The sequence below is a fragment of the Sphaerodactylus townsendi genome, linkage group LG05 (genome assembly GCF_021028975.2).
Source record: "Sphaerodactylus townsendi isolate TG3544 linkage group LG05, MPM_Stown_v2.3, whole genome shotgun sequence".
In the NCBI taxonomy this organism is placed as follows: Eukaryota; Metazoa; Chordata; class Lepidosauria; order Squamata; family Sphaerodactylidae; genus Sphaerodactylus; species Sphaerodactylus townsendi.
Window position 1 is genome coordinate 102098482 of NC_059429.1, and position 21529 is coordinate 102120010.

Here is a 21529-nt window from a genome sequence, read left to right on the forward strand (position 1 = left end):
CCTTTCTACCCAAGAGCCACTCTCCTATGTCTTTATGCTATAAAAATTAATTACTTCCATAATCACAGATAACCTGATATGTCATTCGACTAATATACTTCCTTCCACCCCATTCTTTGTCTAATTTTTGTATCAGCTATGGACCTAGAATGTTTATGTCCTGCAATTCATATTAAATGTTGGTGACACATTTAAAAGGAGCCACTGCTGTGCTGAAAACATCTCATTTGTAGGAAAACTTTTCTGTTAGCTTAGTTTTTAAATGTTAAGATATCTTCCCTCTCCAAATGGTCATTTTCCAATATTACGTTGCTATATTTTAAAGGAAACAGATAAGCCCAAGGATATTACAAAGACATTATCTCAGTAGATTTCTAAGTGTGATACTTGCACACAAACGTTCAGAACTTTGACATGCCCTGGAAAGAAATAACTAATTTCTTCTAGTGTTGATAAAAGACATAGTGAATGTTCTGCTGCATATAAATGCATTCAGAATGTTAACTACATCATTGGGTATACATTATATAAAATATTTTCACTTCATTTTCATCATATAAAATATAGCCACTATTTTCTTCCAAGTAATGCAAACGTTTAAATAGAACTCAATTGCTGTGGAAAGGTTCAGCAAAAAGAGCTCTGATCCCCTTGATGAAGCTGAACTAGTGAAACACACAGGGACTGCACATGACAATAAAGTTGTCCTCAGTCACCCTGTAAATTTCTTTTGGTAAAACTGAAGTAAATTTACAGCTTCTTTTCCCACCCCAAAGAAACTCCACAGCTGTTAGTGCTGAAAAGTCCCCTTGCAGAAAATAGGGGCACTTCATAAGACACTGCAAGGCGACATCTTGAAATAAGGGTTTCTTAACATTCATTCTACAAAGTCCACCAGATTACACAGAATATTCAGGCAGGGACACAACAGAGAGATTTACACACAGTGTTAACAACTGTAGATTTTTAGTCAAGTGTGTTCAGGAAAATAAAATTAAGCAGTGCTTCCGGAATGTGTCATATTTCAAAGTCTACTTGCCAGCAGGTCTTTTGTTATATATGAGAAAATCGGAAACATCATGCCAAACATCACTGTCATCATATAGGTAGGTCATGGACGACTGCAGAGAGGGCTGTAGAGTGTGACGGTGGTACTCAAAGAGCCAAAGAACAATTCCCCAAACCACAGCAGCAAAGAGTGGGAAGGGATCTTGTTTTGGCTCTGGGATGTAGCCTTTCTCCACTGCCAGTCGGGATAGGCCAAACAGGATACGAGACAACAAGTACATGTTTATCTAAATGAAGGAAGATTTGAAGTCATATTAGGCAAGAAACATGTTCCAAAAGAATGAATATTTCAACCAGTCATCAGCATGAAAGAAGATCACCACAAGAGGAAGCCTGAACAAGTCTACTCAAACTATTCAGTGGACTCAGAAATCCTATCCCATGAGGCTTAAACCCAGGAAAGGATTTTCAGGACTGAAAGGGTCCTTCACAATGGGATGGTTTTGTACTTTTTCAACTGCATTGTTTGTGTTTTAGGAGAGCTGAGCAATAAGCCACGTCTGTTACAAAACATACTTCCTTCAACAGCGGTGTGAGCAACTTCCTTTCAATTGTTGCTTTACCATATCAAGAAAGATTTACCATAGAAGAACTCATAAAGTCACATTGGGAATCCCCCAGTCTGTTTCTGGTTCCGCTCAACCGGAGCCCTTCTACATTTCCTTCCCAACATGTTGCCTATTGGTGACAGGCATTGGTTGGTTTATGTATATTTCTGAAACCAGGATTTTAAGTTCCTGCATTTCAATCTGTTCAGTCTCCCTATGTTTCTTCTCACAGTCCCAGGTATGTTATGCATTGTACTTAACTTAAAGGCATTCTTACTTTTTTTTTTTTTTTTTAAAAAGGAGTGCTGTATTTTACAAATATTAGGTAGTATCCTACCACCGTGTTTGGAAGGTGTTGTCCTCCTGTATGCATGCCCAGTTTATCAGCTTCAACTGGTAAGCCAGCTGCAGCCTTTCCTAAGCAGAAATGATCTGGCCACTGTAGTGCATGCCCTGGTTACCCTGACTGATGGATTGATTGATGAAATGTATACCCTGCCCTTTACAGAGATCTCAGGATGGCTTCCAAAATTGAAAACTACAATAAAACAACATCATGAAGCATAAAACAATAATAAAGACACCATAAACACTTATGCAATATTACCCACCCACATACTCTACCTCACTCCAGGCTGACATATACCCTCCGTCACCCCTCCCTTCTCCTTCTCCTTCCCCCCCACCCCATCCCTGCCCTCCAATTTCCCATTTGGCCACGAGGCATCCATTGAGGTCTCCCAGCCTGCTGACTGGCTGCCCAATTGATTGGCCTGCCTCCGTGTTTAAGGGTTTCAGCCATTTCTTCATGGTGGCAGGCATGGGCGGGACAATCCGCTTCGGTGGTGACTGTGAGAACCATTTCCTCCTCCTTCCTGCCCCCTTTGGTAGGTTGTCACCATATGGGGGGACGCTCTGGGTTTGGGGTCATGCCCACTGAAAGACTCTTGTTAAGAAGAGGAATTTAGACAGACTGTTGCTCTTTATTCTGCGTAAAATCTTCACTATAGAAGTGTGCTGTTCCTGACATATCTATCTGATTCCATTAAGAACAAGTTGGTTTTTATACCTGGCTTTTCTGTACCTTTAAGGAGTCTCAAAGCAGCTTACAAACTTCTTCCCTTTCTCTCCCCACCACAGGCACCTTGTGAGGAAGGTGAGGCTGAGAGAGTTCTGGGAGAACTGTAACTAGCCCAAGGTCACCCAGCAGGATTCATGTAGAAGAGCAGGGAATCAAACCCAGATCTCCAGATTAGAGTCCACTGCTCTTGACCACTACACCCCATAATATACCCCACTATGATGCATATCACAAATATTTTTTTAAATTGTGAATGATTTAGATATTGGAGAGTATTCTCATTAATACAAAAACACAAATGACAGATCATTCAATAAAGTGAATGGGCAGCATAACTGAAACAGAGGCCCCTTCCGCACATGAAAATAATGTGTTTTCAAACCACTTTCACAACTGTTTGCAAGTGGATTTTGCTATTCCGCACAGCTTTAAAGAGCACTGAAAGCAGTTTGAATGCATTATTCTGCATGTACGGAATGAGCCAGAAGAAATACTTCATACAGTTTCACTGGCAGTGACCGGTAAGGAATCAGTATAACAGTACAGTGAAACCTCAGTTTTCATTGCCTTCGGTTTTCATCGGTTTCGGTTTTCATCGATTTTTTAAGTGAATAATTTTTCTTGGTTTTCATCGATTTGCCTCAGTTTTCATCGATTTGCAGTAAGGTGCACGTTTGTGGAGAAAAATCACCCGGACAAAGCTGTTGCAGGCCATGTCTGCAACTTGTTTAATGACAATGTGTTGCCCCATTTCAGACAAATCTTAAAGAGGCGTCAGAAACAGACCTCTTTGGACAGCTTTCTGGTGCGACATTGGTCCACTGGCTCTGAAGCTGGTCCTAGTGTTATTGTTTGTTACGGTTTTCAGCATTAAACACTATATTTATTCACCAAAAATGTGTTTTTGATATGTTTTTTGGAATGCCTAGAATGGATTAATTGGATTTACATTGATTCCTATGGAAAAGTTTGCCTCAGTTTTCATCGGTTTCGGTTTTCATAGATTCTTTTCGGACGGATTACCAACAAAAACCAAGGTTTCATTGTACTTGCTGGGTTGGGTTTTATAATCACACCAGAGCTGGTATTTATTTAACTTTTCTAAACATTGTGAACTGATCTCGTTTGGCTCAGCACTGTTCACCATACCGTCTTCTTTATAGTTGGCATTTCTACAGAATGTACTGGAAGGGGTCCCCAATGTTGTGCTTGTGAACCCCATGGTGTCTGTTGATACTTTTCTGGAACCCACCTTTTAAGGGTTCAGGTACAACTTTTGCCCAGCAAGGCTTCTGATAGGCAGAGCAGATTTTTAAAAATGTTGCTATGGCAGGAGCTGCCACCTACAGTGTGTTCCTCAGGTTAGGACATGGTAATCATTTTGTGGCTGGCTCCACCTTCTGAGGCAGCCATTTTGTTGCTGCATGTCATGTCAGAAGTCCTAGTGTGCCCAAAGGCTCAATGAGGTTGGGGTACCCTACACTAAGATGAATCACCATAGGGCTTATTGCATGAACCATAGAGAATGTGTGGGCTCCCTCACCTGTTTTAAGGAACACAGAGAGTGGTCACAAGGAAGAGTCCAGAAAGCTCTGTAGTGTCATAATACTATTTTCCCCCTTTATCATTCCTTGAAGCACCTCACTGAGTAGAACTTACAAAAGAACTGGTCTGTAGCTAAGACTGATGCTCCCAAGAGATTTGCCTATACAGAAAACCAACAAAAGAGAACCACTAGGAAACAACAAGCATGACTGCCATTACTTCGCATTCTTTATGTACCTCACTGGCATTAAACCAGATCAGTTGGCACACAGACTTTGTTGCTTACCTGACTGTTGATATTATTATTTTCTCCAAACACTAACCAGCCCCCAATACAGGCTGCAAGGAAAGAGTGAAACGGGATCTTTTTCCCCTGTATTCGGGACTGTAGGGCCCTGAGTCCCTTGTATGTAAATACAAAATATGCCAGGTTTCTAGAATGCGTGTACGTTGCCTGGGCAATCGCTTTCAATTTCTCCCTTAAGCTGAAGAAAGAAAATGAAAAAGTTATTGCAGATAACACTCCCCCACCAAAACATGCTCATTCAAAAACTGATAGCCAAGTCACTGCCTACAATCCACTTCAAGAAAGTCATCATGAGAATTCATATGTATCTCGGCTCTGGTTGCATTCAGATGGGACTGCTGCAACATGTTGTAGGTGGGGCTGTTCTGGAAGATGGTTCAGAAAATTCAGCTAGTTCAAAATGCAGTCTTAAGATAGCTAGCAGGGTACAGTATAAGTTACAGTGATCCTGGTGCCTTCCACACAGGAAGGAAAAAAGCAAACACGTTGTGGGAAGAACACAAGGGAAAAAGAATTAGAGCCTAGGCCAAGGCTATAAGACATTGTCTAGCATTTCCTATAAGTCCAGCATTTCCTTACCTGCTTACAAAGAAAATTGGGTTGAGATTGCAGACCTTTTGTAGTACTGTCAGCCATCCCTTGCAGGATACCACTTTAATTTGTACTATCCCTTTAAGAAGAATCGTGGTTCAACCTTCATTGTCTACATCTGTCGGACTTTTGAGGTCTTTGTCAGAATATGGCTGTGGGGTTTAGATTTGCATCTGTATTCCTAATGTAATAGCTTATCACCTAAATGGTTTATTTGCACAATACAATTGATGTTTAGAAGGACTATTTATATGCACAGTGTTGTTGATCTTAGTGTTTATTAGTGTTTATTCATTCTTTTTTTCCCTGCATGTTGCATCTTATAGCCTTGTTGCATCTTATAGCCTTGTTGCATCTTATAGCCTTGGCCTAGGCTCTAATTCTTTTTTCCCTTGCCTGCCACACAGGGTCAGGATTTTGTGATGTCCTTGTTGTTAGTGCAACTGCAGATGAAGTGCAGTTACAAAAGACACAGAATATAAGAGCACATGTATGTTGCACAATCCAGGAAATCTATCTAAAACTAAGAGGGAATAAAGGACACCAAGACTGCTTCTATGTGAATATTTGGTTCTATCTTCCCTTCCTTACTGTTTTCAGGAGCATCTTCTATTCAATATCTTTCCTCACTTTGCTATAATCTTTCTCAAACCTAGTTTGCTATGTTCTTTTCAAAAAGGGTGTAACACCTTTGAACACTTTGCAGAGGGGAATTTGTGAACTGCCCCCAAACTTTATTTTTTAACAAAAATCACTGAACACACTGGCAATCTATTTCAATAGTGCACTAGTTCCCAGCTTTCACTTTTAAAACAACAATAGTGTAATGAGTCTTCAGCCTTTTCGCCCCCTTCCTCACAGCAAACCAGGTTTCCTGTTTTCCCATTCACACACATTGCATGCAGGCAGCAATTGGAGCCCATGGAAACAATCTAAGTTGTTGTTGCGCCTTCCACTGAGACGTTTCTGGTTTTTTTTATTTACCTGCCACGTACGCATAGCTACGTAGGTATGCAGACATGAACCTCCACAGCCATACCAATGCCCCATGATATGACCGGCTGAATCTGCACAGATGCAAGCCACAAAAAAACTTTTTTTAAAGGAAAAGGGCCTTCCCTGCACTGGCCAGGCAATGACGGAGAGTTTCTCCCTGAACATAAAGGATGGGGTGAAAGAAAGGGAAACTAAGAGCCTCCTGCCTGACCGTTTGCTTGGGAGTGGCTCCGAACTGGGATTCTTCAAAAGGATAATTTGTTTAGCGATTTTCAAAAAAACCTGGGTTGAGGAAATAACACAGGGCAGACTTGTTTTGGGAGTGGGACCTGTGCGAAGTCCCCCCCCACACACACAAAATGGGTTATATAGCATCCTACACCCGTGTTTCTTGGCCCGTGTGGAATTGGCCTTTATTGCAAAAGGGAAAAGCGACTGGTTGTACCACCTTATAATTCTGCAGTGAAAAGGTATAGAAATGTTTTTAAAAATGAAAGTCAGGAATTAGTACACTGTTGTAATAGATTGTTAGAATGTAATAGCAATCTAACAAATGCATTTTAAAAACAGAAAAAAAAGTCCCCTAGTAGGGGTGGGGAGGGGCGGGCAAGATGGCATCCATAGAGGGAAGAGACAAGGAAAGTGCAGGTAAAACCTGCGTGAATGCTGTGTTGCCATAGTGAGCCCCCTTCCATACATGCAGAATAATATACTTTCAATGCACTTTGCAGCTGGATTAAGCAAAATCCATTTGCAAACAATTGTGAAAGTGGATTGACAGTGCAATACTTTGCATGTGCAGAAGGGGCCTGAATTCCTCCACATTTGCAGCAGTAATGAAAGCTACACAGAAAACAGTCACTGTGTAGAAGCAGCTAGTCTTAGCTTTTAAAAGAGTGCTAGAGCTAGAACTTATGAAATTGCATGACTTCGTAAAGCAGTGGTCTAAGTAGCTAAGGAAGAGAGGCATCAAGAAATGTACCTTCCACTCTTGAACAGAAAAGTCATCACCAAAGCATGGGGGGCACGGATTTTTGCTCCATACCTATCACAGGAAAAGAAAACAATAAAATACATGCAAACAACTACACACAGAATTTTCTAAAGTCCCTTCTATCTTTGAATCCAGTTTTTGGCTCATTTGCCTTATTAGCCACAAAACAGGCAACAGCCTTTGGCATCTACAGCAGAGCACTGTCATAAGTACTATCTCTCACCATCGCATGTGGGGGTGGAACTTACAGGTTATACAACCTAACTCATTTACTCTTCATGCAACATCCTCCATGGAAGGAACAAAGATGACTTGTGATAGCATACCATTGCAATGGATGGATTTCACAGGAGTCATTTATTAAGGGGGATGCAACAGAGTTTAGCAATCAGTGCAATTTAAGATATTAGATATGAAACAGAGGCTCCATGCCTGGGCATCAAAAGGCCTACAACTGATGCTGGTTTTTCCTTTCACTTTTGGATGCAAATTAGAAATGTCCTAGCTAAATGCATATTCTATGTTCCTATTCCAAAAAGTCAGTTGAAGGAGGATCCATCATACTCTGAAACAGATCAGTGTCTGTTTATTGGCATGCTTCCAAAACAGGGGTAGGGAACCTGCGGCTCTCCAGATGTTCAGGAACTACAATTCCCATCAGACTCTGCCAGCATGGCCAATTGGCCATGCTGGTAGGGGCTGATGGGAATTGTAGTTCCTGAACATCGGGAGAGCCGCAGGTTCCCTACCCCTGTTCCAAAAGATTCATACATTTAGTCAAGTGCAGAGCAGGCACAGAACTTCCAAGGAACAGCAGCTGATAGTGGTGGTCAAGGACATAGGTAAGGGGGGGGGGGTTCTCGGGTTCAAAACCTCCATTCATGTCTGAAGCTCCGCCCCCCCTCATTTGTGGTTTTTTGATATTGTAAAGTGTTTTTTGTTTTTGGCCTGCAGGGGGTGCAATTTTTAGGCTAGCAGCACCAAAATTTGAGGGATGTTTTGAGAGGCTCCCCTGATGATGCTGCCCAGGTTTTGTGAAGTTTGATTTAGGAGGTCCAAAGTTATGGACTCCCAAAGGGAGTGCCCCATCCCCCATTGTTTTCAATGGAAGCTAGTAGAAGACTACCCTTTGAGGGTCCATAACTTTGGACCCCCTAAACCAAACTTCACCAAACCTGGGTAGTATCATCCGGAGAGTCCCTTACTAATACCACCCAGGTTTTGTGAAGTTTAGTTTAGAGGGACAAAAGTTATGGACTCCCAAAGGGGGTGCCCCCATCCCCATTGTTTCCAATGGGAGCTAATAGAAGATGGGGGCTACACATTTGAGGGATCATAACTTTGGGCCCCCTGAACCACACTTCACCAACTTTGGCTGGTACTATCAGGAGAGTCTCTTACTAATACCACCCAGGTTTTGTGAAGTTTGGTTTAGGGGGACCAAAGTTATGGACTCCCAAAGGGGGTGCCCCCATTTCCCATTGTTTCCAATGGGAGCTATAAAAGATGGGGGCTACACATTTGAGGGGCCATAACTTTGGACCCCTTGAACCAAACTTCACCAAACCTGGGTGGTATCATTAGGAGAGTCTCCTAAAGATGAAAGTTTGGTGCTGCTATCTTAACAATTGTACCTCTGACAGCAGGCACCCCCAAGGTTCCCCAGATTCTCCTTTTAAATCCACCCCCTTCAGCATGGAGGTTCCCAGTTAAAACAACATTGAAAGTGATGCTGTTCCAGGGTGGGGGATAATCCACCTCAAAACAGCATCACTTTCAATGTTGTTTTAACTGGGGACTCCAGATTCTCCCTTTAAGGTGGATTTAAAAGGAGAATTTGGGCTCTCTAGTTTAAACACCATTGAAAGTTATGCTGTTTGGGGGTGGATTCCAGCATCACAGTTGCTGCCCATGGTGGGGGGGGCGCAAAACTCAGATTTTGCACTGGGCTCCATTTTCCCTAGCTACGCCTCTGCCCAGCAGGGAAGGCAGAAGGGGCTGCTGACTGAGAGCCCACCTGGAGGGGGGGTGGGGGAGGGTGGGACAGGGGAGTCTGCTGTCCCTGGCCTCGGAGAACTGCTTTTATAAGCACTGAGGGTGGGCTGGGGCTTGGGGAGGTGTGGCCACACCCCCCATAATAAAACTATACCTAGGTCCCTGGTAGTGGTGTAAAGTGCTGTCAAGTCGCAGCTGATTTATGGTAATCTCATAAGGTATTCAAGGCAAGAGACTTTCAGAGGTGGTTTGCCATTGCCTGCCTCTGCGTGGGCTGCGATAACTCTGTGAGAACTCTAACTGGTCCAAGGTGAGTGAGGAATTGAGCCCTGTTCTCCAGGTAAGAGTCCACCACTCTCAATCAGGACACTACGTTGGCTCTCGTAATAGTGGACATACCAGTCTTTTAAAGATGATGAAACCATCTGCTAGCTTTTGAGCCAGCCACCTGTTATATATTACAGTAAGCTGCGGCCAACAGAACAAGCCCAGTCCACCCAGCGTACAGCAGAAATACCCTCAGTCGCCAACACAGAGAAAAAGACACCTGACCCCCAATTTCCCCGAAAGAAACGGATCTGAGGACCCTATGGCACCTTGCCCTAGGCCCTTTCCCCACTTACCTTAAGCCCCGCGCTACTCTCCGTGTCAGGGGGCCTTTCCCCACTCGCTTCCATCCCCCTATGCCGCGCACTGCTCTCAGCGTGCGGCATCCCAGGCGCGCGCCCAGGCGTCCCCACGACCCCGCACTCTGTGCGGGGTCGTCAAAAGGCGCCGTTCAGAAGAGCGTCTGGGATGCCGCGCGCTGAGGGGCGCGACAGCAGCAGCTTCAGGGTGGCTGCGCTGTCGCCGCCCCTCTCAGTGGGGAGTGCCAAGGGACCCCGTGCTACTCTCCTCGAGTAGCGTGGGGTTTAAGGGAAGTGGGGAAAGGGCCAGGGGCGGCAACAGCGCAGCCGCCCTGATGCTGCCACTCTTGCGCCCGCTCAGCGAGCGGCATCCCTGGCGCTGGCGAAAACGGTGCCTTTGGATGACCCCGCACAGAGAGCGGGGTCGGGGGGACGCCCAGACGCGCCTCAGGGATGCCGCGCGCTCAGAGCAGCGCGCAACGACGGCGGCAGCAGGAGAAGTGGGGAAAGGCCCCTTGTCTTACAGTACAATCCTAACCGGGAATACTGTCTCAATGGTATAAAGAGAAGGTGCTTCTCTTCAGAACTGGTGTGTCGAAAAGTGCTGGAGCTGATTCCACCACCCTACCCAAAATGCAAACGGGACAGGTGTCTTTTCTCTCCGTTCTCGTCCATACTAGCTAGCTCAATCTGCGCCCAAAGCAGAGTGAGGGATAAGGTGGGAAAGCAGAGCCCCCCAACCCCGGCTTACACCGCTCCGTTACGGAAGCCCTTGACGACGGCGAGGGCAGTTTCGTATTTGCGCTGCTGCAACAAGGAATTGACGGCGTAGAGCAAAGTCTTCAGCATAGCTTCGGCGCCCATGGCTGCACAGTGACACTTTCCAAACCCGGCCGGCAAAGACGATTTGCGTAGAGCATAGAAGATATGGAAATGGAGCTGGGAGAAATCGCGTCCGTGTGGAAAGCGATTCCCTGGAAGATGGTTCCGTTCCTGCTCGGGCACCCTCCTCCTCCTCCTACCCGCGCTGTGCAAATAACGACATGGCACTTCAATTATAAATAATTGCTTCATTCCACCCATCCTTCCCCAAGGTACAAACTGAGAACAACGGCTACTGTTTTTTTAAAAACACACATAGCAATTTGTATTTTTTAAAAAACTAATGTTTAGTGGATTTTGAAAACAAATCTGAAAGAGCAAGAAATTCTAATTTTGCACCTGCTTTTATTAGGTATATAGGGCAACAATTAGATCTCCACTCTTCTCTTCATAGCCTGGGAGTCTGGTCTGTAAGGAAGTCAATGGTTTGTTTTGAATGCCTACGATGCAAGTTCTGACTACATTATGTCACTTTCTCTCTCACACACACACACGTTTAGGATTTCATGGTTGGAGTGCCTCCCAGTGGATCATCTATTAAATATTATTTTGGAAAGCTGTCCATGTTTTTCAGCCTATTAGCTAAGAAAGCATTCTCTCATAAAAGTCATTTGCTTTCGTTGCACCTTGTCAAGGTATTTTTTTATTTTTCTCTGGCTGAATCCAAGATTTTACCAATTCTACATAGTCAACTTTGCTATTCTAAATAAAAATCTTTCTCATACTAGAAAGCCATTGGAATTGTACAATTTTTTTACAGAACTGATATTACCAGAAACATAGATGCCCTTTACATTTCATACAGAGTTGTAGTCTAAATCCTCAGACTCCTATACCTTGACAAAGAATGGCATGCTTGTGTGTTTTCATGAGAGCTGACTTTGAAAAGTCTCTAATTCATGTGTTAGTTCAGGGGCCACATAAGAAACAGAAAATATTGTGGAGGGCCGGGCCAAAACGCAGGGGGGGTGAGGCGGTTTTGAAAGCCCCGCAGAAGCCGGCAGCCAAGGCAACCGGCTTCTGCGGGGCTTTCAAAGGCACCTCGCTCCCCAGCAAGGCAGGGGGCGAGGGCAGGCAACTGGCTTCTGCGGGGCTTTCAAAGGCGCCTCGCTCCCCAGCACGGCAGGGGGCGAAGCGCTTTTGAAAGCCCCACAGAAGCCAGCAGCCAAGGCAACCGTCTTCTGCGGGGCTTTCAAAGGTGTCTCACTCCCCAGCACGGCAGGGGGGTCGGTCAGGGCCACCCGCGGGCTGTATCATGCCCAGGTCTGTGTTAGATGGTCCTTGGTTGATTCCGTATGGTAGGCATATAACAGGTTGACAAAAGGAAATATCCTGGTTTGGGGAAGAACTTTGCATGATGGGTCCCTTCCTCAGTTGATTGGTCCGTTATATTTCCCTCAAACAATGTGAAAATTGTGATCTTTTTGGAAAATCCCCAGTTGAACGGGTACAGAAGCAAGAATGGAACTAGCACCTAATTGCTTTGTTTTTCCCACCTCGCCACCCGTTCTCCTAACTTATGTCATTTTAGTTTCTGCTGAGCTGCCAACCATTTCAGAAACGTCCCCCAAGCATGCTTTGTCCCCTTGGCAGCGACTGCGAGTGCCATTTCACCCAAATGTGTACAGCAACAGTTTTACAACAAACGTTTCCTTTTCTTTTTTTGGGTGCTCAGAGCACGCAACTAGGCAGATGCATGTATGTGGATTGCTTTGTATGTGGATGGGACATATAGCTTTGTTTCCTTTTTGAACAGATTTTATTATTTTGTATATCACAATGTTGGGGGGTGGGGTGCATGCTTCATGTTTACATGTGTTGCGGTGTCAAAGCCCTAATTTTTTTTTTCATGCTGTAGAAATAGGAGGGCGAGGTTCATGCAAGGGGGCAGAAAGAAAACTGATTGTTCCTTCATGGAAAACAGGCACCCATGCAAAGGACAAAACCAGAATAAAATAGACCTGGATTCAAAAATAACGGATGTAATGTAGCCCATTATTATTATGCTGTGGGGAACTTACCCTTGTCTTCTGTCGATCAGACATATGCTAGAAGTCCTATGCTCAGAACTTAATTCCCGTTGAGTGGGGTCCTGATCTGAATTCAGTTCCCCCGGGGAATTAAGTTCTGAGCACATGACTCGTAGCATACATCTGACTGATAGGTCATGACAAATTTTGTAATATGTAAATTGGACCCCTTATCTTTATTGCCCAGTCAGGATGAAGTTATGTATATATCTGATAAGAAACTTTTTTGTCTTTCAGTAATCTTTTGTTTTTTCTCCTTTAGATCAATGAGATGTTTATGGCTAAGACAGAATTAGCTTGGCTAACTTGTCGGGTTGCCTTGTTCACTTTTCCTGAAATACCTCGCACTCCTTGTTGAACCAGACTGTCCTGTTTCTCTATAATACAGAAGGCTTCATAAGAACAATCAAATAACAAAAGAAGTTTTCTAACGATCTGAGATTCAGACTAGTACTTGAATTGGGGTGGCCTGGGTCCAAATACCCACTTGGTCATGAAGCATAGCAGGTGATCTTGTGCTTTCCTCTTCACCTACCTCAGTCTTGTTGTGAGGATAAAATGAAGAGGGAAGAGTGATGTCTCACATGTGTAACATTTAAGTGTTTTATGTGGATAAAATATCGATGAGATAGTGTTTAACGTATTGTGGTATTATGCCATCTGCAAGTTTTTTTTATTTATAGCCTATCTTTCTTGCTGAGAATTAAGGAAGATTTTCACATGGTTGAACAACAATGTGCAACATTTGCAGTTGCTTGAAACATTTGCTGTCTGAATAACCTTTGCCTGGTTTCACCATTTAAATATTTGTTATAGAAACACACACAAGTAGAGTCAAGGGACAACTGAAGCACCCTATTTTTTTACTTCTCAGACAAGATACCATGAAAGAGTATATTTCCCTCCATGTCTAATTTTAAATGTTACTTTAAATGGAGCAAACACATCCCCATCCCTTTTGCTGCCCCATTATAGAAGAGGATGAGGTCCATTGGTCACAGCATCTGGGCAAAGCATTTGAACACAGAACAAAGGAAGATTCCACCTTTTTAAAACTTCTGTCTGCTTAGGTGACACCCCCCCCCCCCAAATCTAGAATTGGGGACTCCAGATCCAACCTACATGCTCTGTGTAATGTGTGACTTGGCACACACAGTGCAGGTGCTTCAGCCTTCTCACAGCAGAATCTGTTCACCTCCGGCTGATTCCGCACGGGCCAAAAACAGCAGTGTGAAAACGGTGTGAAAACAGTATAAACCTCTTTACACTGTTTTAAACCCTTTTACACCATTTTCACACCATTTTCAAACTGCTGTTTTTGGCCCATGCGGAATCAGCCTCCCTCTTCCAGGATATAAACTGCTGTTTCTTCACATACTTAGATACACCTCCCTTCTCCATGCCATAACAGAAGCTTGGAAAGATTCATTTATCAATAATTAAAAGCCACTGAGGTAATATTGTCACTTATTAAGAAATGCTACTGTTCTTTTGCCAATAACAACCACCCCTCAGCGATATATTTTCCTTTAGGCTAACACCATTCATAGGGTGGCCAACTCTGGGTTGGGAGATAGCTGGAGATTGTGAGGATAAAGCTGGGGGGTTTGGGGATGGGGACTCTTGGCAGATGCTGTAAAGTCCACCATGTTTTCCAGGGGAACTGATCCCTATTGCTCTCTATACCCATGGAGGGAACTGATCCCTATACCTATAGAGATGAGCTACAAGTCTTGGAGGTCTCCAGGTGCCACCTGGAGGTTGGCAACCCAACACAGAATAGATCTAGTCACTGTGTTTCCCTGAAAATAAGACACGGTCTTTTATTAATTTTTGCTCCAAAAGATGCATTAGGGCTTATTTTCAGGGGATGTCTTATTTTTTCCCCATGATTTTGCACCCCCCACGTGACCAGATCAGCTGCGCTGGGGAATCTTTCTTTCTTTCTTTCTTTCTTTCTTTCTTTCTTTCTTTCTTTCTTTCTTTCTTTCTTTCTTTCTTTCTTTCTTTCTTTCTTTCGCCTTTATTTGGCATAAAACAAATAAAATAACATCATATCAAAAATACAGAATTTATAATGAAAGCAGTATTTAAATATAAAATATATAGCATAAGTGTAGGCTACTGGTTATACATCACTTCCAATAAAAAATTTGCTACCATTTCACAAGTTGTGAGATCAGAATTATCCAGTAAAAAAAAAGGAGTCTGCATAAAGCATCCATTTCATCAGGAATCAGAGAAAACAAATTAGAATATTTTAATCTAATATTTGTGGATTTAGGGCAGCAGAACAATCGATGTATCAATGTTTCAATTTGTTGTTCGTTACAAGAGCACACCGTTTTACTCATTTCTAAGTTGTTGAATCTACCACGTAATAAAGCAAAGGGAAAGATGTTAAAGCGAGCAAGTGTAAAGGCTCTTCTCTGATTAGGATTAGTTAAAAGATACAGGTAGGGAGCCATCCTATTTTGATGTAAAGGAATTGAGAGATGTAGGGGTGGACAAGTTTTCTTAGCAGCCCTGGCTAAATTGATCCACACTCTTTCCAAAAATGTTTGTCTTAGTAAATTATAGGACTCTAAACTGCACTGGGGAATCTGTAACTAGGGCTTATTTTTCGGGGAAACAGGGTATATGACTCATTCTCTCCAAGTTCAAAATTATGATATAGTAATTTAGTCAAATTTAAGGTGCAGAAACTCCTGTAATGATGTCTAATCACTCAATCTATTCAGCCTACTCAGAAAGAATAAGTAAGGTTTCAGGTACATGTGGATAGGATGAAGCCAAAGAATTATTGGTGTCCTCCTCTAATTGAAACATAAAAGAACATTCTGTCCTGGTGATGTAATCCAATTACTCTCTTCAAAACATACAGAGATAAAAAACCCAGTTCACTAAATGCATACGGTAGTACTTTCACTATTACACAACCTTTCAAAATCCCATGGCCTCAATCAAAATAATTATGTTTACAGTGAGAAAGAAAGATGCTGAGAAACATACATTCCACTCATGAAAATTAATCCCAAGTGGGGAATGGGATGCTAAAAATTGTTTATCCTTAAATGCCAAAAAGAAAGGAAATAATAAAATGCATACAAATGTCTACCTGTAGAATTTTCAAGTAGTCTTTTATTCTTTACATTCAGTTTTTTATTCTTTTGTCTGTTTAGCCTTGAAGTAGCTGCCCATGGGTTACTTTTGGGCTACTGATCCCTTCATGCCTCATTGTGCACAAAGACACGGATACTCAGAAAGTCATAGTTTTTAAAATGCTACCCCAATTTTCTTTGCTGCTGTAATTTCACCTCATTCCCAGGAGCCGATCATTGCAAGTCTGTGTAGGTTTATGCAGAAATAAGTCCCAATTTATTCAATGGGGCTTACTCCTAGGTAAGTATTTTTAAAATGGCAGCCTAAGAGTGCATAGAAATACATGACAACAGAAAGCAAATATGTTGCACATTTTAAAAGGTGGTGGTAGTGAGTGACTGGCAGCTCTACATCTAGCCTACTTTAGAGGGTGGGAAGGGCTCCCACAGTAAAACAACTTGTCCCTACAGTAGGCTGATCTAAAGCTTATAGTGAAGAACAGATAGTTGATGGCTTAGAGTTAGACTATTACTATGATTAAAATGGACAATAGAATGTTTTTGTATGCAATAATGTGTCAATGTAGGAATAACAGCATCCCTCTATTTACATATGAGAAGTTTTATTGACCAAAAGTTGAATAAGAGGGATTCAGGAAGTGAACTGAGTACACTTATGTTATTTTGAAGAAAAATGTTAGTTCCTTGTCACTCTTTTACACCTTTATATTAGAGCCTTTACTATCACTTCCACCACTACCTCCTCCTCCTGTCCAGGCTACCCCAACCTTGGAAGCTAAGTAGGGCTGGCCCCAATTAGTACTTCAATGGGAGACTACCAATAAAGTCCATGGTTGCTACCCAGAGGCGGCAGGCAGGCAGTGGCAAACCATCTATGAGGGACTCTTGACCTGAAACCATAGGTCAGCTGTGACTGGACAGCACTTTCTATCACATTAGAACAAAATCTTAATGAGACCCCGCAGGTGTATTAAGAAATGGTCATGTTATTGACACAGGGTTTAGTATAATCGTATCATGTGACTCACCTTTTTCTGTATGTACTCTTTTTAGAAATATTTTTTACAAGTTACATCAACAGCACCTAACCGATTAGACTTGCAAAGATTAACAAAAATGGCTCCTATCACTGAGCCAGACTTCTTAGGGACGGTTCCAGTACTTTCAGTTCTAAAGCACAGCAGTGCATGAATTCTGTGCTGAGTGTGCACTTGGCTGTATTTACTTTGTGGGGAAACTGTCTAAAATCAACCCATGTTTTTTGCAGATAAATTAAACAGCAGCTTTAAAAAAACCCAAAAGGGAACTTTTGCCTGTAGGACTTCTGTCTGCCAGGGAGACTTCATAGCCCAGCTGGAAAGAAAAGTGGCAATACTATGATGTTACTATACTGTCTGCCACGTTTTTCCTCACAACGATGCCAGTGCAAAAAAAGCCCTGGCAACAATCACGCTCTGCTATAAACACAAGTCACACACCAGCGCCGGGCATTTCATTGGGCTTGACGCGTTTTCCCGCTGAGGCTCTTCCCTCAGCCAGCCTCTCCTCCCCAATTCGCCCCGCGTGCGCCCCCTGCCGGCCGAGCCAGCCTCCCTTCCCACAATGCCCGTTTAGGCTACTCCGCCGCGGCTGCCTCGGCTTCAAGATGGCGCAGGCGATATTCGAGGCGTTGGAAGGTATTTATCGGGGAGTCGGGCGTGGCTGTTGTGCGCCGCGTGTCTCTCCTCCCGCCGCTGCGGACGGGACAGGGGCTGGGAAGGCTGCGGGGCGCCCCAGGGGCCGAGGGAGGGTTGCTGGAACAGCCGCTGAGGTGGGCAGACGCCTGTAGTCGTCAGCCCGGCTGCCAGGCGCATCTCTTTGCCAATCCGAACTGCATCAAACAAGGGCAAGGGGTGAGCTTGCAAAGGCCAAATAAAGACACCATTAAGGAAACCACCCTCTTTTTAGTAATCTTGCTCAGAACCTCCAGTAGGGCAAGAGGAGCCACCAACGGCTATGCAGATTTGTGTATCTATGCAGATTTGTGGATGGCTCTCTTCCAGGCTTGGAGCATCAGATCCTCCAGTAGGACAAGAGGAGCTACCAACAACTATGCTGCAAACCTGGAAGAGAGCTACCACAAATCTTCATAGACACACAAATCTGGAGGATCTGAGCAAGATTACTAAAAGGAGGGTGGCTTCCTTAACAGTGCCTTTCTTTGGCCTTTGCAAGCTCACTCCTTTGCCCTTGCTTGATGCAGTTTTGATTGGCGTTTGCAATGTGTTGGTGTGTGTTTGTATCGCACTGGAGGGAAACTGCGTTTTACAGTCGTTGATGGACTAGTGCCGAATGAGCAAAAAGCAGAGGGGAGAATACTAGGGAAGTGGCCGTTCATGGCCTGAAGGGAAATTCCTGGCCATTCCTTAATAAAACAGGTATCTGGTAGCACTTTAAGGAATTAACAATTCTGAATAGGTAGGTGTGTGTGTTTGTAGCACCAAAATAAATTGGATACCTTTAAGTGACAAAATTTATCCCCCCATGGACTTTTGTGAATCAGAACTCACTTCTTCAGATGCGTTAAAATGTACATCCATTAGGTTAATCTTTTTATGTGCACAGGAGATCTTTCTTTCTGAGACTTGTAAAAGATCAAACTGGAATAAATTTTGTCAGTGTTAAAGGTACCTGATTTATTTTACTTCTACAGGCGGTAATTACCCATCTGGAACTGTTGATTCTTTAGTAGTCTGGTGCCCCCATCTCAAATTATGCTTAAGTCAGTTTTTGTGTTCTTTGTAATTTAAATAGTCATATTTAAAAATTGCTCTGCCCTATGTAAAAGGGTTTCACATATGCATACAAAAGGAATAGCAAGATTAAGATGAATTTTACAATATCTGAAATACCCTATATATTGGAAATACCCTATATATTGGAAGTAAGCCCAACTGAATAAGAAAACAAGTCTTGCAGAGCTCTGAAGACTACCATTTTATTGTGGCAGCGTGGTGTAGTGGTTAAGATGTCAGTCAAGGTTCAAATCCCCACTTGGGCCATGGAAGATTGCTGGGTGACATTGGGCCAGTCGCACACACTCAGTCCTGACTGAAGCTAGATTTGGATGGAGACCTCCAAGGAATACCAGGGTCCTGATGTGGAGGCAAGCCTCTCTTTGCTTTGAAAACCCTACGTGGTTGTCATAAGTCTGCTGTGACTTGATGGTAAAAAAAGAGTCTTGGATTTCAGATTAGTCCTGTCAAATATGGTATTTAGTTTGGGGCAAGCATTCAAAGGGTCAGGCAGGACACTCTTTGTACATTATTAATGTAATGTTTTGGTTAATTTCCAAAACAAGGTACCAGAAGTACCAGCCTTCTTGAAAGGTGTGTCCTGAGCCAGACGTTCTTCCTAATGATAGATATGTGTGGGACTGGTTGTAATAAGGAAAAATTCTGCACATATTCACATGTAATATATTATCATGTGTTCTATGGTTGTGCAAGCATGTGCTTGTATTAGACTTGGACATTATGGTCACATTTCTAACGTTCTCCCTGTTATGATCCCTAATACAGAACATTAATTAATACGCGTTGGGTCAGGAAAATGAGGTAAAAGGTAAATAGATTGGAATCTCATTTAGAACACCTGTTGGTATAGGAGTGGTTGATTTAGGATATTCTAATTTTACAAAGCTCTTCATCAGGGACAACAGGAAGACTGGATCAAGAATTGCTGATGTCCCTTGAGACATTTCCCTTTTCTACAATTTTTTTTGAGCATTACAAATAATAGGATATTGGGTCATAGAGATATTCCAGAGGGCTATCAAGAACTTCTGGTTTTGCTTTGTGATTAGTATTTAATTGATCACTAAATCTGGGATCAAGAAAATATTTTCCCTCAATTCAGAATGGCTAGTGATGTATTCTCCCCTAAGCAATATTTATTTACTATATTTGCTTGCCACATTTCCTTATTACTCAAAGTGATATGTAATAAAACAAGCAAATCAAAGTTAATTGGAAACCAGACATATTTAAACAAAGCATTATGAACAGGGCTTCCATTCTTGTTCTGATGATCAGAGGTCTCACCTCCTTTATGGAGAAAAAACTTTGTGAGGATATTAAGGTCCATCCAGGCTCATATGGGGAGAAGCAGTCCTTTGGATATGTTAGGGACTCAGCCCATAAAGTGCTTTAGAGGTCAAAGCCAGCACTGTTGTCACCTTAAATTAGATCTGGAAGCTTAATTTAAGAGAACTGTCTGCTTTGTTTAATTGAACCATTTCTTAGTATCTTGCTCACATTATGTTTCTGCTCAGGATATGGAATAAAGAGGACGTGGTGTGTAATTTTGAGACATGAGTTGATCTAACCCATATTTGTATGAATTGTCCCCTTATTTTCCTGAAGCAGTTAAAACTTTAGCATAAGTTAATAATGCTGTGCAGTCTGAAACTAGGAACTAGGTATCTGTCTGCTTGATAAAGTGTTCTGTATGTGACAAGTGTATTATGAAGATGTTGTTTTCTTGTTTGTTCAGGTAATCACAAATTGTCATTGCATTAATCAGCAAGTTCATACTCAGTACTACTGAGGAGTAAAATCCTCTATATTCCGCTTAAGTTTTCTGCATGATTGAAAGTATTCCTCCTGCTTTCACCCACAGAAATGGATCAAATATGTTTCTTGTCCTCCTTTGTGCAGCAGTTTCTGAGGTCTTGTTGCATTGGTCTCATTTAAAAAAAAGAAATGCTTTTTCATTAACTTGGGCTCATTCCGCACATGCAGAATAATGCACTTTCAAACTGCTTTCAGTGCTCTTTGAAGCTGTGCGGAATAGCAAAATCCACTTGCAAACAGTTGTGAAAGTGGTTTGAAAACACATTATTTTGCGTGTGCGGAAGGGGCCTTGGTAAAGAAAAATACTATTAAATATTTACTGTGGTGAATTACTATAAGAATAAATATTTTGAATGAGAGGATGTTCAAATAAAGCAGAATCTTTGACCTCAAGATAATTGTCAGTATACTATCCAAGGACACTGTTAAGTTTGCAAACATTTATTTTTGCCAGCATTACAAGCTTACACTGCCATTCCACTTCTCTAAAGTATTTACCACTCCTGCAGTTTTAGAGGTATGTTCTGAATTGCTTTTTGATGGGCATAGTGCAACATCAAGAAAGGGAAATAAATAGTTATTTAAGTGGAGGTTTTGTACAATTTCTGACCTTGGGGACAACAACCCCTCCCTCCAACATCTTCTGAAGGTTTGAGGATACCCGTGCAGTCATCAGTGGATGCTAAATCTTTCTGTTGCTGCAGGCATACATAATTTGTCCAGGAACAGACCCAACACTTTCTAGCATGTCGCAAGGTTGGCAAGGGTAGGCAGGTATTTCAGATGCCATTACTGAAACCTGGTAGACCAAACTTCCATGTAAGCTTCTTTGATGACAGAACATTCACAATCCTTGTACCAGAACTCTCATCACAGAGCCTTTAAAATAAAGATGGGCAAAAGAATAAGAGGAAAAGCAACATGATCACAGAATTCTGATTTTGAATCCTCTGCCCCAGTCTTCGGACTACAACAAGGTAGTAAAGACATAAACCTTTCCAGTGCTCTTCCCAACACCCCTACTCCAATTTTGAAGAGTTTCAGTGGAACCAGGTAGTCTGCCTTGTCAATGGCTGCTGCGTTGACAGTCCTGAAGACAACGGTGCAAAGAGTGAAGTTTTCATTTGTAAA

General features: G+C 42.7%; 2 protein-coding genes across 6 annotated transcripts in view; one reads left to right on the forward strand and one right to left on the reverse strand.

Moving 5' to 3' along the window:
* Positions 1 to 949: 949 nt before the first annotated feature.
* Positions 950 to 10778, reverse strand: PXMP4 (peroxisomal membrane protein 4). Its single transcript, XM_048496031.1, has 4 exons — positions 10503 to 10778; positions 7119 to 7181; positions 4529 to 4727; positions 950 to 1295 (listed from the first exon to the last, which is right to left on the reverse strand). Exons 1-4 carry the CDS (start codon positions 10613 to 10615, stop codon positions 1032 to 1034), a joined length of 639 nt encoding a protein of 212 aa, XP_048351988.1. The 5' UTR covers positions 10616 to 10778; the 3' UTR covers positions 950 to 1031.
* Positions 10779 to 17355: 6577 nt separating this feature from the next.
* ZNF341 (zinc finger protein 341) overlaps positions 17356 to 21529 on the forward strand; it is a 28293-nt gene continuing 24119 nt past the window's right edge. For all 5 annotated transcript variants that reach the window (XM_048496022.1, XM_048496024.1, XM_048496026.1 and 2 more), the window contains exon 1: positions 17356 to 17461. In XM_048496022.1, the coding sequence (XP_048351979.1) occupies positions 17431 to 17461 (31 nt within the window). In that variant the 5' untranslated portion in view covers positions 17356 to 17430. The remainder of the gene's footprint in view (positions 17462 to 21529) is intronic.